Source organism: Saccostrea cucullata, unplaced genomic scaffold (assembly GCF_032062105.1).
Source record: "Saccostrea cucullata isolate Sc308-1 unplaced genomic scaffold, CSIRO_AGI_Scuc_v1 ctg4278, whole genome shotgun sequence".
Lineage (NCBI taxonomy): Eukaryota > Metazoa > Mollusca > Bivalvia > Ostreida > Ostreidae > Saccostrea > Saccostrea cuccullata.
In genome coordinates, this window is record NW_026931536.1 from 31967 (window position 1) to 47181 (window position 15215).

General features: G+C 33.7%; 1 protein-coding gene across 1 annotated transcript; it reads left to right on the plus strand.

Moving 5' to 3' along the window:
• Positions 1-447: 447 nt before the first annotated feature.
• On the plus strand, positions 448-15202 carry LOC134232922 (uncharacterized; the record flags this gene model as incomplete). Its single annotated transcript, XM_062714917.1, has 4 exons — positions 448-469; positions 619-882; positions 11513-11632; positions 15169-15202. Coding segments are annotated over exons 1-4 (440 nt in total), but the record flags the coding sequence as incomplete, so codon positions are not given.
• Positions 15203-15215: the final 13 nt, after the last annotated feature.

Here is a 15215-nt window from a genome sequence, read left to right on the forward strand (position 1 = left end):
CGTTCCGATGAAAAATTGTCCGGATTTTGAAGCATTCGGATATCTGGGGTCCGGATATTTGAAGGTCCACTGTATTTATTACAAGTTAATTCTCTCAACTGCCAAAATCTTAGTCTAGAGTTTTTGTTTTATACATATTTTTTTTTTCAAAGTGCGTTAAATTCCCCTCGGTAAAAATGTTGATGTACACTCTTAACGCACTTTGAAAAAAATTTTCAAAGTGCATTGAGTATGTCCCAAATTTAACGCACGTTGAATTTTTTTTCAAAGTGCGTTGATTTTGTCCCAATTTTAACGCACTTGAAAAAAAATTCAAAGTGCTTATTTTTTAAAAGTGCATTGCCACAGCCCATACAAGGATCGTGACTCAGGATAAGAGATTCTGGAGTTCGGATGGCCTGGGGCTGTATCGGCAATGAGGAGCATGTCTTCTTCTGAAATGGTGAAATGCAGGGTCACTTGGTCAGAGGTTTTGGAGTAAAGATGTACTCAATTGATGATGTCATAAACATGCTGTAGTTCTTCTCCTCTGTTTTTTGGATATTATAATTAAATTATAATGATTTTTTTAAAGTCAACTCAAAATTTAAATTGTTGAATGAATTTTATTATATTTAGGGATTACTCAGGCTCAGGAGTATACAGTGTCCCTAACCCCAACATCAGCCATGCTAAATGAGGGAGAGAATCTGAAGGCCATGTGTAACATACCTGGGCTGTCTGCCCTTGACATTTTCAGTAAACTCAAGGTCAGGTGGTACCACAATGGCCGTCAGCTGACCAGTCTCTGTGAATTCGAGGAGCCCTCTATGGAATACAAGTATGCCTGCAGTGTGTTCTCTCCTCAGGCAAACAACATCAGCTTAGAATTAACCTTAGTGGGTGAATTTCAAAAATGCATTTCGTTCTGTGAAATACCTTATCCAGGTTGGGATGATAAAAATCAGGTTTATTTCTCAGTCTTCCTGTCAAAAGGATGTCGATATGAAAGAGTGATAGAGATCTATAGTACATGTATATGAAATCAAAGATAATTTTGGGAATTCTAAAAAAAAAAGCATAATTTGGAAATATTGAAGTATTTGATAAAGTTTACATTTGAATAATGAAAAGGAAGGCTAATTTCTGCTGAAGTCTTAATGAATCATAAAACTCTTACAATCTAATTTTAAAATGTTGAAAAAACACTGAAAAATTCCACTGGCTAACCATTTAGTTATTTTATCGTAAGGTAGTGTGTATTACTATATAATGGACAAAGAAAGATAATTTTGACTTAAACATAGAGGCCATGAGCAAAGGACATTCGAGATAAAGTTGAAATAGTATCGATGACGTCACAGATGTCTACACTCTCCATATGAAAATATTTTAACGTTCCATATATTGTTTTTACATGTAAGCGCACGTTGGTTACATAATTCAGTGAATGAATAATTTTAAGTTCCGGTGTAATCATGTTTAGGTTTAAAATTGACAATAAATGATTTTCACAAGGATATAGCTTTAAAAAAAATATATATTTAAGCATTGTATTCTATAATGCTGAAATCTTTTATTCTCTAAATCCTCCAATATCCGAGTTTCATCTTCAAAAAAGAGAAAATAATACATATGATACACTAAAATGAAACTGAGCGACAGAAAAACGTAAAACTGTTTAAAAGCCTGTAGAAATAAATTAAAATTTGCCACTTAAAAGAAAGAAAATTAATATATGTATTAGATTTGGTAATAACATGCACATTCGAAAAATTGTTGTTACATTATTCATAACACAGAATCTATACTCTAGGCCTATATACCAAAGGAATTAAATAAAACATGTTAAAAAGGAATACAATAATCTTTCTTTGACCTCCCCAACCGGAGAATGGTTTTTACAGAGAAACTTGATAGCAACTGTGACTTTTGTAAAATTTCTAAAATATCATTCTCAACCTGGCTTCAGCGACAAACTTAAAAATAAATATTCTATGCACAAGTTAGGTTAGTGATTTTTAGTTCTGTATCATGAAGATTTTGAAAACCATCTACGAGAACACTCGAGTACAAAACTATGATTAGCTAAAACACAACTTTATTCCGATGGCTAAAGCGATGGATTTACTGCGATTGAATCCAATTTTCTGTGGAAACCACTTTGATACAGTAAAAGGAATAAATCTTAACAGTTACCAAAAGATTGCATGCATAATTACTATGAAAATTAGAAATTAAGGAATTTTAACTTTTTTGAAAATAACGCTAGGAAATTAAGAATGTTGACTTCACACCTAGAGTTTCTAATCATAAATATTTACATTTCCAATGTCTTTATCCGAGATAAAATTACAAATAGTTAATGTATTTTAATTCCTCATTAATGCTCTGCTTCATCGATAGGTGCGGTAAAAATTTATATGCAGGGCGGGACAAATAGAGACAAGAAGCGCGGCTAATAGCACATGGATTGGCAAAATTAAGAGCATATAAATATAAGGAATAACTGTCAGATTTTTCGATTTCATGACGCTGGTCAATCGATTTGCTTGCGTGATAATTTTATGCATAAACGCCTCGATCGGCGTTTATGCAAATTATCAGGCAAGCCAATCGATTGATCACATCATCAAATAAAAAAAATAAGACAGTTATTCCTTAATTGTAAAAAAAAGTTTCATCAAGATTGTCCACGCCAAATCAGAAAACACTTGTGCATATTTTAAAACTTTTTTTCTATATAGTTTCTTTGGCAACTGTAAGCAATCAATTACATGTACATTTTTTTTAGAAATAGAAATCCCTTTGACACATTGTAAATACTTTTTCTTAAAACTTTCAAAACGATTGCTTCAGCAGTTACTGAGAAAATCGAAGTTAAAGAATTTTCACTTTCCCTGGCAACAATCGGTTATTTGAAAATTTAAAATGCGACTCGCCCAACTACAATACTAATCATTACTATAATAAAGTTTCATGATCTCTTTTCAAAGTATCCGGTAACAGAGAAAACAATTTCGGACAAAATTATCTTTTTCTCTCAAGTTTTCATTGTAACGGTAGCCATTTTGAAACTGATTGTCCACACAACAAAACCACAATCAGTGATCGTCTTTTGAGGAGAGTTTCAGGAAGATTTTCCAACCATCTCCGAGAAACAGCCCGGAAAGCATTTTCATGCATGCAATCGCAATAAATTATCGGCTGACTCCTGCAAAAACAGCCGTTTCAAGGACTTGCCGGGTTGAACCTTAAATATTTTTAAGTAGAATACAGTATCTCCTCAACGAAGAGGAATTTTTTGAAAGGCTTTGAACAAAAAATCTTAAGAATCAAAGTTCTCTTGATTGATATCAGATAAGAGGACTGACTCAAATTAGGGACTCAGAGGGACCAAAAGTCCTTCATCTAGGAGCCTCTCAGGATCAATACTTATACATTATTCAATCAAAGATGTTATCTTAACAATTTGCAACAATATCTTTTAAGAATATTTTTATCATATGGAGGAAGGATACAGAGATAACGAACAATATTCAATCTCAAAGTCCATAAAACAATACCAAATAAGAGCAGAGCAAACACGGAACTCCGAAAAATCAGAGGTGGGATCAGGTGGCATGGAGGGTTGAGCATCCCCTGCGGACCGGTCACACCCGCCGTGTGCTCCTTGTCATGATCAGGAAATAACGGAAAAATCTGTCGTCAATTCAGTGAATTAATAATGGACTAACAATTGGTATGAAAGACCACAGTAAGTATTTGACTTTAGTCATACGTAGAGCATGCTCTTGCGTATCGAATCAACTGAGATATATATACTCCGTATGCATGTGATGAAGGTATATTGCTGCATAAGTAAGGGAAGTTGACGATAGAAAAGTTAAAGTCATCATGTTTATCATATAGTTTAGTTACATGTATAAATGGCGTATTTAGCGGTCACAAGGGGGCCAGAATGCTAAATCCTTTAAGGTTTTTAACTCGAAAAGATAAAATATTTTGGTTAGCAATACTGAACTAAGGATGGCCGAAATAATGTTTTAGACAATACGCACTCTCTCAGTTTTTGTGAAATGGCTCCATTAAGGAATTCACGGACTGCCCAAAATTATTATTCTATATACAGGGTTTTTCACACTATATGTCACCTTTCTAAATGGGCATAATCGGAATATCGAGTATGATACAAAAAAAAAATACCAAAACACTATAGGTAAGAAGATTGATCTAAAATAATGATATTGCAAACTGATGATGGAAGGATATGTTGATAACGAACGGTATTTAATATCAAAGTCAATAAAACAATACAAAATAGGAGCAGAGCAAACATGGACCTCAAAAACATCAGAGGTGCGATCAGGTGCCATGGAGGAGTGAGCATCTCCTGCTGACTAGTTATACCCGCCGTGTGCTCCCTGTCATAAACAGGTTATAACGGAAAAATCCGTTGTCAATTCAGTGTGTAATTATTGGACTAAAAATTGGTATGACAAACATCAGTCAGCATTTGACTCAATGATAAATTGTATTTGCTGACAAAATCATTCTATCGACCGTAAAACTTACAAATTTAGGACTTTAAACGAGTCTGCTGATATTCTTGATTAATCAACTTGTTTGTTAATAATATACCTCATTTTAGAAATTGTTCATACGTAGAGCATGCTCTTGCGTATCGAATCAATTGAGATATATATACTCCTTATATACTCCTTATGCAGGTGATGAAGGTATATTGCTGCATAAGTAAGGGAAGGTTGACATCATACGTCGTCAATATATCTAGAAGTCGAGTTGAAGGCCACAGCAAGTTTTTATTCTTTAACGCATAAGATTTTGCACAAATTCTGCTTCATATGAATATAATCAAAGTACTCAGAAGTACAGAGAGCCGGGCTCATTTACAGAGTAGAATGGATTTCTTACATGAATCACGTTTATATTCTGATGAAAAAATTAATTTTAAAACTATCAATATAAATGATAAGACACTGACAATGAGTTTTTCAATCTTAATACCATGGTCCAATTTTGTCAGAATAAGAATTAATCTGGTACCGCAGCTGAATGTAAACAAATAGGCCAGTCTGGTTCCCTCTCCTGCTTTACCTCGTATGTGGAGAGAACTACGGTAAAATTGATTGTTAAAAATCCTTACGCTAATGAACTGTGTTCTTTGACTTATAAAGTTTTCAAAGTCATTACTACTAATGGTTATTTTATATAGGTAAAACTTCGTTTTATTTTTGTTGCTTTATTTAGCGTTTGTATTATCTCAAAAGCGGTTGAGAGTAAGAACTATATTTTTGCACGTTACTTTAAAATGGCGACTATGGGGTCAACGTCCTGCCTTGAACAGGATCACATAAGCTGGCAATTGCTCTTTGAGCAATAAGCCCGGCTAAAAATAGGTCTGCTTATAACGAATCGCATTTAGTACCCATGGGAATTCCAATAGATCGTTAGAATACCTGGTCGTCAAAATCCACATAGATATTGTGAATCAGAAACTCAAGCATCTCTTTGATGTCAACTTCAGAGTACGTTGTGTGTGCAATCAGAATGTGTTTTAGCAAAACAATTTTTTATTTAAAAAGCAGCTGTCAATGATATAAAAAAGCCTGGACTTTAAATTATCTTCGGGAATGTACAAATTTTTAAATATCTTTTTTTAATTTTTTATGCTGTTAAATTTTTTAAATCTTGTGATTTCAAATCGTCCACAAGTTCTTTGGAATGATATAATCAGTGATGCCATAATGTCAGCTAATCTCAAAATAGTGTACAACTTGCAGCAAAAATTTGTTGTAAACTTTTATTATAAGAATGATATCCTATGAAAATTATGCAGGCAAGATATTGCTGCCTAGTTGTCATATATAAAAAGAAAAAATAGAGAGTTTGAACTAAATTATAATGTAAGATGAAAGACAATTTCTGCCTTCTACGACCCCCTCAACCCCCCCCCCCCCTCCAAAATAAATATCAAGAAGAGATAACAATATCAATGTAAAGTCAATCATTGAGAAAACCTCATGAAAGTTAGATCTGAGTTTAGGGAAATGGATTGTTACAATGTATGAATCAAGTCTGTTTAGAAATCTTAAATTTGAGGTAAGTGTGTTTGCATAGTCAAGATTTCAGCATTTAAAGCCAGTTGACGTTCAGAACCGGGAAAAATTTGCAAAATTGACTAACAGGAAGAGCGAAGGAAGTGAACACCAACACATAGTAGTAGTTTTTAAAGGAAACATTAATTTAAATGCAACACTTTGATTGAAAAAGACTTTGGGGGTTATAAAAAGCCAAATATACATTGTATAACAAAAAAAGTCTCAAGTATTCTGTGAAACTTACAAAACAGTGGCAAGAAATTTCTAAGCATTAATCTAACAACCAAGCTATATGATAAACGTGATGACTTTAACTTTTCTATCGTCAACTTCCCTTACTTATGCAGCAATATACCTTCATCACCTGCATACGGAGTATATATATCTCAGTTGATTCGATACGCAAGAGCATGCTCTACGTATGAACAATTTCTTAAAGGAGGTAAATTATTGACAAGCAAGTTGATGAAACAAGAATATCAACAGTCTCGTTTAAAGTCATCATTTCGTAAATTCTATGGTCGATACAATGACCTTGTCAGCAAATACAATTTATCATTGAATGAAATGCTGACTGACGTTTTTCATACCAATTGTTAGTCCATTATTTATACACTGAATTGACGACGGATTTTTTCCCGTTATTTCCTGATTATGACAACGAGCACACCGGCGGTGGTGACCGATGGGCAGGGGATGCTCACTGCTCCATGGCACCCGATCCCACCTCTGATGTTTCGGAGGTCCGTGTTTGCTCTGCTCTAATTTTGTATATTGTTAAATGGACGTTGAAATTGAATACTGTTCGTTATTTCCATATCCTTCTCTTTAGTTATTTCGGACAATGCTGGAAACACACTTGGAGAATAACAGTTTAGGATTTGCTGTCATAGTAACTGAAGTGGAGAATGTTGGATACGTTTGACTCAAAAAAAAAAAATTGAATATATGCTGTTTAAAATTATACATAAAATGTATATGTAGCATTTTGTTGTCATTTGTCTGTCTGTCTTTAGGTGAGTGACATATATTGTGAAAAACCCTGTATAAAGAAAACAAAAATAAATTGCTGAAGAGTTGTTGAACACAATTATTTCAAAATGAATGTCCCTTTCATTTAATAGAACGCAAAGGTACTGTTTCCTCAAATTCGAGGATTAAAAGGGACAAAATTCTTTCATGTTTTTGCTTTGATCTACTGAAGCAAAACTGTTTATTTTTACTAGTTGCAACTAAATCTTTTATATTTGTGAATCTTTAGGTGAGTGACATATATTGTGAAAAACCCTGTATAAAGAAAACAAAAATAAATTGCTGAAGAGTTGTTGAACACAATTATTTCAAAATGAATGTCCCTTTCATTTAATAGAACGCAAAGGTACTGTTTCCTCAAATTCGAGGATTAAAAGGGACAAAATTCTTTCATGTTTTTGCTTTGATCTACTGAAGCAAAACTGTTTATTTTTACTAGTTGCAACTAAATCTTTTATATTTGTGAATAATTTTAAGTGATAGGGATCAGAATGTTATATCTTTGACTCTTTGCTTTATATCTTGAAAAAGAAAAATAATTGATAAGCAAATACCTTTAGGGTAATGTGATTCAAATCTCTAGAACAAAATCTGAGGTGAAAATCTTTATATCATTATCTTTTAACAAATATTTATGTCAAAATCACATTTCATCTTAGCGAGAAATCGGATGGAAAACCTACTCGATGCTCGCATCGAGATCTGGCTATTCTTATTATTATTAAGGTCTTTCGTCTCCAACGAAATATTTCAATGATTTCGATCGGTTTCTTTAACCCTATTATTAGGGTCTTCCGCTTCCTTCGGAAGACCCTACTGTTTCTTCTTTTTATTTTATTTTTTCCCATCGGATTTTTGACAGGCGATTTCTCAAAGACCTTTTTCGCGATTTCTATGAAACTTTCAGGTTAGATACCTCGTGCTTTCACCTACTTATACCCGTTTTTAATTTTTTTAATATATGCCTTCATTTGTGAGTTTTTTATGTCTCGTGTTGAAGTTTTGTAAAATGGTCCCATTAAGGACTTATATAGGTGGACCCTAGATATTTCCACTCACGATATCTCTGAAACGAAAAGAAATCACTGAACAGGTGTTGAGCAAAAAGTCTTTGAAGTTACAAGTCCTTTCATTTGTTATCAAGAAAAAGGGGCTGACTCTTCAAATTAAGGGTTCAGAGGGGCAAAAAGTCTTTCATCTTAAACTCTTTAATGATTAGTATTTTGTGATACATTACAGAAGGAAAGGTACAGTACCGACCAGACCCAACCTGACACAAAGCAGTCCTAGAGAAGTCCCGGGGACTGCTTTCTGAGACTGCCAATGCAGTCCCACAGCGGTCCCAGAGCAGTCCCAGAGCGGCCCCAGCAGTCCCAGCGGTCCAAGAGAGCAGTCCCAGCAGTCCCAGAAAGCAGTCCCAATGGGCGGGGTTTATTAATTTAATGGGCAGAGCTAACTCAGAAATGAGATTTCCAATAAACAATGGAACTATAAAAGGCAGTAGAAATTGATTCTGGGTAGTATGCCAGGAATCCTTATATGTACGCGAAGATCATTTATGAACAGAACATAAACGCGCTTAAAAATTGAAATAATTGTAATATTTATTGGAGGAAGAAGGCTTTCACACTTACATGTACATATATCAATTACACTGAACATGAATATTTAATCACATTTCTTGGGTATATTAATAATTCCTCTGTGATTGATACTGGTTCCCATATTTATTTTTTATAAAGAAAATTAAACGTGAATTAATTATTTTCCACCAGAAGAAGCTTTAAATAGATCTTATCATTATATGGCCTATTAAGACTATCGGGCTACTCTAAAGTTAGAGTTTTCTTAAGTATTGGGGCTTTTAAAAAAATTCTTTGTTAATTTTGCCAAGTATTATTTTTCAGTCATGATTATTTTTACTGACATGACAATTTAATTATCGTTAATGCCTAGTTCTATAAAATTCGGTTTTAAGTTTTTTATTTGTAAATGTTAGAGTACATCTGTAAATCACCAGAATAGAAACTTCAGATTATGTTCATAATTAATTAATCCCGAAAGAAATTTATACATATTTCATTTATCACATTTTTTTCACATAAAATAAATTGAAATTAACGTCATTGTTTACCAGCGTGTTCATTGATGTGTAACACTGATACAAATACCCAAATACATGTAACATACATCGATTTTTCTGCCCATAGGCGATTGAAACAATGGGTGTTGATACCATCTTATAAACATTAATCGGCCAGGTAAACACTAGCAAAACAGAAAAGAAATAAATCACAATTCCCGGTATTTTCATTTAAAAAAAATATATACTCTTTTTATAACTTGTTTATTAATTAAAAGCTACCGGTAATTAATTAATTCCCAAATGATTATTCACATAGTTTATGTTACGGGAGAATGGTAGCATATTTTATTTCATGGTCATTAAAAAATTATTGGGTTTTATTTGAGGGTTATACATGGAATACTCTTCTTTTAGCGTGGTCCCTATAAAATGTGTAGCACTTTAATATTTAACTGTAATGATTATTTTTAAATAGTACCAATGCAAATTTTGAGTACAAATTAAAATTTAACATTAAATAATTAAAAAAAGGCCCACGTGTAGCTATTTTTTTTTCTCAGAAACTTGTAGTTTATTTTTAGGGATAAAAATTTTCTCATGAATTCCTTATTTACCAACTTTATTTTTTAAAATTTATTCTAAATACACATTTATTTGTGTCAGTAGATTAACTATAATAATCTCTACTTATTAAAAGAATGTAAGAAATCCTTGCTTATTAAACAGTTTAAACTCCTCTCTGCTGCAAGTAAACAAAACAATAGGGAGCCTGCAAATTCAGAATACACAAGGGGGCGGAGCTATCATGTCACTCAGAACCTTTTTCACACATAGGTGAACAGAGCAGTCCCAGGGGCAGCTTCGACTGCTGGGACTGCTTTTCATAGCAGTCCCAGAGCAGTCCCACAGCGGTCCCAGAGCAGTCCCACAGCAGTCCCAGTGCGGTCCAAAAGCAGTCCCGGGGACTGCTTTCTGGGACTGCTTTGGTGTCAGGTTGGGTCTGGTCGGTACTGTATTCATCTTAACGATTTGCAACAATATATTATGACATTTTAATCATGTATTACGTAATAAAGTGTCACAAGGGGCCAGATTGCCTAATCTGTGAAACTTCCTATCTCGAAAAGGAGGAATATTTTGATAAGCAATATTGAACAAAAGATTGTCAGATTAATGTTTTAAACAATATGCATACTTTGAATTTGTGTAAAAAAGCCCAATAAAGGACTTGTAGGGGTGGCCCCTAAATATTTCTATTCAGCATTTCTCTAAAACGAAAAGAAATCTCTGAATAGTTGTTTAACAAAAAGTCTCTGAAATCACAAGACCTTTTATTTCATTTCAAGAAATAAGGACTGACTCCTCAAATTAGGTGCTCAGAGGGGCCAAAAGTCTTTCATGTTTAACTCTTTAATGAACAATATTTTGTGATACATTACAGAAGCAGAGATATTAATTTTAAAGATTTACAACAATATTGTAAAAGTTTGATCATATGTTACGTAATTAGGGGGTCAAAAGTGCCAGAATCTTAAATCTTTGACGCTTCATACCTCGAAAAGGGCGGATATTTTGATAAGCAATAATGTTCTAAACAATATGCGTAATTTGAATTTTTGTAAAATGGTCCCATTAAGGTCTTATAGAGGTGGCCCCTAAATATCTCAATTCAGCATATCTCCAAAACGAAAAGAAATCTCTGGTTAGGTGATTAGCAAAAAGTCTTTGAAATTTCAAGACCATTCATTTGATATCAAAAAAGGGTTTACTCGATCCTCAAATTAGGGGCTCAGAGGGGCTAAACGTCTTTCATTTTTAACTCTTTAATGATCAATATTTTGTGATAAATTACAGAAGGAAAGATATTCATCTTAACTATTTGCAACAATTTATTATAAAATTTTTTATCATCTTGTATGAAAGATGGGGTTGCAAGGGGCGTAAATGCTATATCTTTGATGCTTTATATCTCAAAAAGGGGGAGTATTTTGATAAGCCATATTGAACCAAAGATGTTCAGAATATCGTGATAAAAATCAGAAGTTTTAATCTTAATGACGAAAAATTACTGTAATTCTCTTTGAAGAATATCTCAGTCAAAATCAAATCTCATCTTATCGAGAAATTCAACGGTAATTAATTAGTAATTAGATTTATTAAATAAAGATTTAAACTTTCATTTCAAGATTTTTAAAAAGGCATTGATACTCCAGGTATTCTAGAAATATTCTTCGGCTTTCGGTGAAAAACACATGCATATAGTACACGTTTTCCTTGTTTTGATTGTTTGTAGATGTACAAAAAGCAGATGCCGGGAACTTGACTTGTGAAGTTTTAAAACAGGTGAAGGAAGGATGGAAATGGGTCAGGGATGACTCTGTAGCCAAAAAGTCTGTATCCATTAAAATCAGAGGTAAGGATAATCCAGAAAAAGTCTGTAGCCATTAAAATTAAAGGTAAGGATAACCCAGGAAAAGTCTGCAGCTATTAAGATTAGAGGTAAGGATAACCCAGAAAAAGTCTGTAGCCATTAAAATTAGAGGTAAGAATAACCCAGAAAAAGTCTGTATCCATTTAAATCAGAGGTAAGGATAATCAAGAAAAAGTCTGTAGCTATTAAAATTAGAGGTAAGGATAATCCACAAAAATTCTGTAGCCATAAAAATTAAAGGTAAGCTGTAGCCATAAAAATTAAAGGTAAGGATAACCCAGAAAAAGTCTGTAGCTATTTAAATTAAAGGTAAGGATAACCCAGAAAAAGTCTGTAGCCATTAAAATCAGAGGTAAGGATAACCCAGAAAAAGTCTGTATCCATTAAAATCAGAGGTAAGGATAATCCAGAAAAAGTCAGTAGCCATTAAAATAAGAGGTAAGGATAATCCAGAATTGTATGTAGCTATTTAAATCAGAGGTAAGGATAATCCAAAGTCTGTAGCCATTAAAATTAGAGGTAAGGATAACCAAGAAAAAGTCTGTAGCTATTAAAATTAGAGATTAGGATAGTCCAAAAAAAGTCTGTAGCCATTTAAATTAGAGGTAAGGATAACCCAGAAAAAGTCTGTAGCCATTAAAATCAGAGGTAAGGACAATCCAGAAAAGTCTGTATCCATTAGAATAAGAGGTAAGGATAACTCAGAAAAAGTCTGTAACCATTAAAATTAGAGGTATGGATAATCAAGAAAAAGTCTGTAGCCATTAAAATCAGAGCAAAGGATAATACAGAAAAAGTCGGTAGCCATCAAAATTAGAGGTAAGGATAAAACAGAAAAGTCTGTAGCCATTAAAATCAGAGGTACATGTACGGATAATCCAGAAAAAGTCTGTATCCATTAAAATCAGAGGTAAGGATAATCCAGAAAAAGTCTAGCCATTAAAATTAGAGGTAAGGATAATCAAGAAAAAGTCTGTAGCCATTGAAATCAGAGCAAAGGATAATCCAGAAAAAGTCGGTAGCCATCAAAATTAGAGGTAAGGATAAAACAGAAAAGTCTGTAGCCATTAAAATCAGAGGTACATGTACGGATAATCCAGAAAAAGCCTGTATCCATAAAATCAGAGGTAAGGATAATCCAGAAAATGTCTGTAGCCATTAAAATTAGAGGTAAGGATAATCCAGAAAAAGTCTGTAGCTATTAAAATCAGAGGCAAGGATAATCCAGAAAAAGTCTGTAGCCATAAAAATCAGAGGTAAGGATAATCCAGAAAAAGTCTGTAGCCATAAAAATCAGAGGTAAGGAGAATCCAGAAAAAGTCTGTTGCCATTAAAATTAGAGGTAAGGATAACCCAGTTGGTAGCCATTAAAATGAGAGGTAAGGATAATCCGGAAGTGTATGTAGCTATTAAAATTAGAGGTTAGGATAATCCAGAATTGTATGTAGCTATTAAAATTAGAGGTAAGGATAATCAAGAAAAAGTCTGTAGCCATTAAAATCAGAGCAAAGGATAATCCAGAAAAAGTCGGTAGCCATCAAAATTAGAGGTAAGGATAAAACAGAAAAGTATGTAGCCATAAAAATCAGAGGTAAGGATAATCCAGAAAAAGTCTGTAGCCATTAAAATCAGAGGTACGGATAATCCAGAACAAGTCTGTAGCCATTAAAATCAGAGGTAAGGATAATCCAGAAAGAGTCTGTAGCCATTAAAATTAGAGGTAAGGATAACCCAGAAAAGTCTGTAGCCATTAAAATGAGAGGTACGGATAATCGAGAAAAAGTCAGTAGCTATTAAAATCAGAGCTAAGGATAATCCAGAAAAAGCCTGTAGCCATTAAAATTAGAGGTAAGGATAACCCAGAAAAAGTCTGTAGCCATTAAAATTAGAGGTAAGGATAGCCCAGTTGGTAGCCATTAAAATTAGAGGTAAGGATAACCCAGAAAAGTATGTAGCCATAAAAATCAGAGGTAAGGATAATCCAGAAAAGTCTGTAGCCATTGAAATCAGAGGTACATGTACGGATCGTCCAGAAAAAGTCTGTAGCCATTAAAATCAGAGGTAAGGATAACCCAGAAGAAGTCTGTAGCCATTAAAACTAGAGGTAAGGATAACCCAGTTGGTAGCCATTAAAATTAGAGGTAAGGATAACCCAGAAAAGTCTGTAGCCATAAAAATCAGAGGTAAGGATAATCCAGAAAAAGTCTGTAGTTTATAAAATCAGAGGTAAGGATAATCCAGAAAAAGTCTGTAGCCATTAAAATCAGAGGTGAGGATAATCTAGAAAAAGTCTGTAGCCATTAAAATAAGAGGTAAGTATAATGCAAAAAAAGTATGTAGTCATTAAAATTAGAGGTAACTAAAGGATAATCCAGAAAAGTCTGTAGCCAATAGAATTAGGGGTAAGGATAATCCAGAAAAAGTCTCTAGTCATAAAAATTAGATGTAAGGATAAATCAGAAAAGTCTGGTGCCATTAGATTTAGAGGCAAGGGTAATGCACAAAAGTCTGGAGCCATTAAAATTAGAGGTAAGGATAATGCACAAAAGTCTGGAGCCATTAAAATTATGGGTAAGAATAATAAAGGTAACTGTAAAAAAATATTATAAAATGCATTGAACTGTAGAGCATTCTATAAAATAACGATTGTTAACGTTTCCACAATATAAAAATGGTGCCTGTTTTGGACGGTAACAGTTGAAATTGACACCCTAAGGAAAACCATTGTCAACCGACGCGTTTTGGAGGGTAACAGTTGAAATTGACATCCCAAGGAAAACCATTGTCAACCGACGCGTCAGCGGAGGTTGACAATTGTTTTCCTTGGGGTGTCAATTTCAACTGTTACCCTCCAAAACAGGCACCATTTATTTTATTATACTGAATGTCTTCTTGATTTACTGTATCAGCAAAACAAATCGTCGATCGCCTTTTCGTTCACGTTTAGAAAACTTTCAAACTCCCCGCTAATTCGAAAAAGATTTACTGACCCCTTTATTGTTTATTACTCTACGAGTCCTTTATCATCTAAAGTTTCGTTATTTCTGCACTCGCAAGCATGTTTCGTCTGTCATTTGTTGTTTTCAAGTAAGCTACATCGGACGCAAGCTTTTATTGATGTCAAGTTTATTCCGATTCTTTCAAACGCGCAACTGACGTTTTGAGAATTATACGGTGAACCGTACGCGCAAAATTTCCACGCACGTGGCATTACCGTTGTGTTACCCGTTGTCACGTGTGTTGCTAAGGCTTAGGGTAATAGAACAGATTGTTAACTGCGTCTAAACTAATCAGATTTTAGTATTTAACATGAAAGTATAATAATGTAAATTATTATTAGAAAGACTGGGCTAGAATATTTCTTTTATACTGTATGGATGTCTTATAAAAGAATTGGCTAGATACCTTGTGTTCATGAGGTTAAACGAAATGATTTCGAAATTTCATACATCATTTCAACTCCTTGGATAAGCCAATATCAAATCACATAGTAAAGATATCATTTATATATTCTACAGAACCGATCACTTCAATGACTTTCAAGTTTGACCAGTCCTACTCAGAA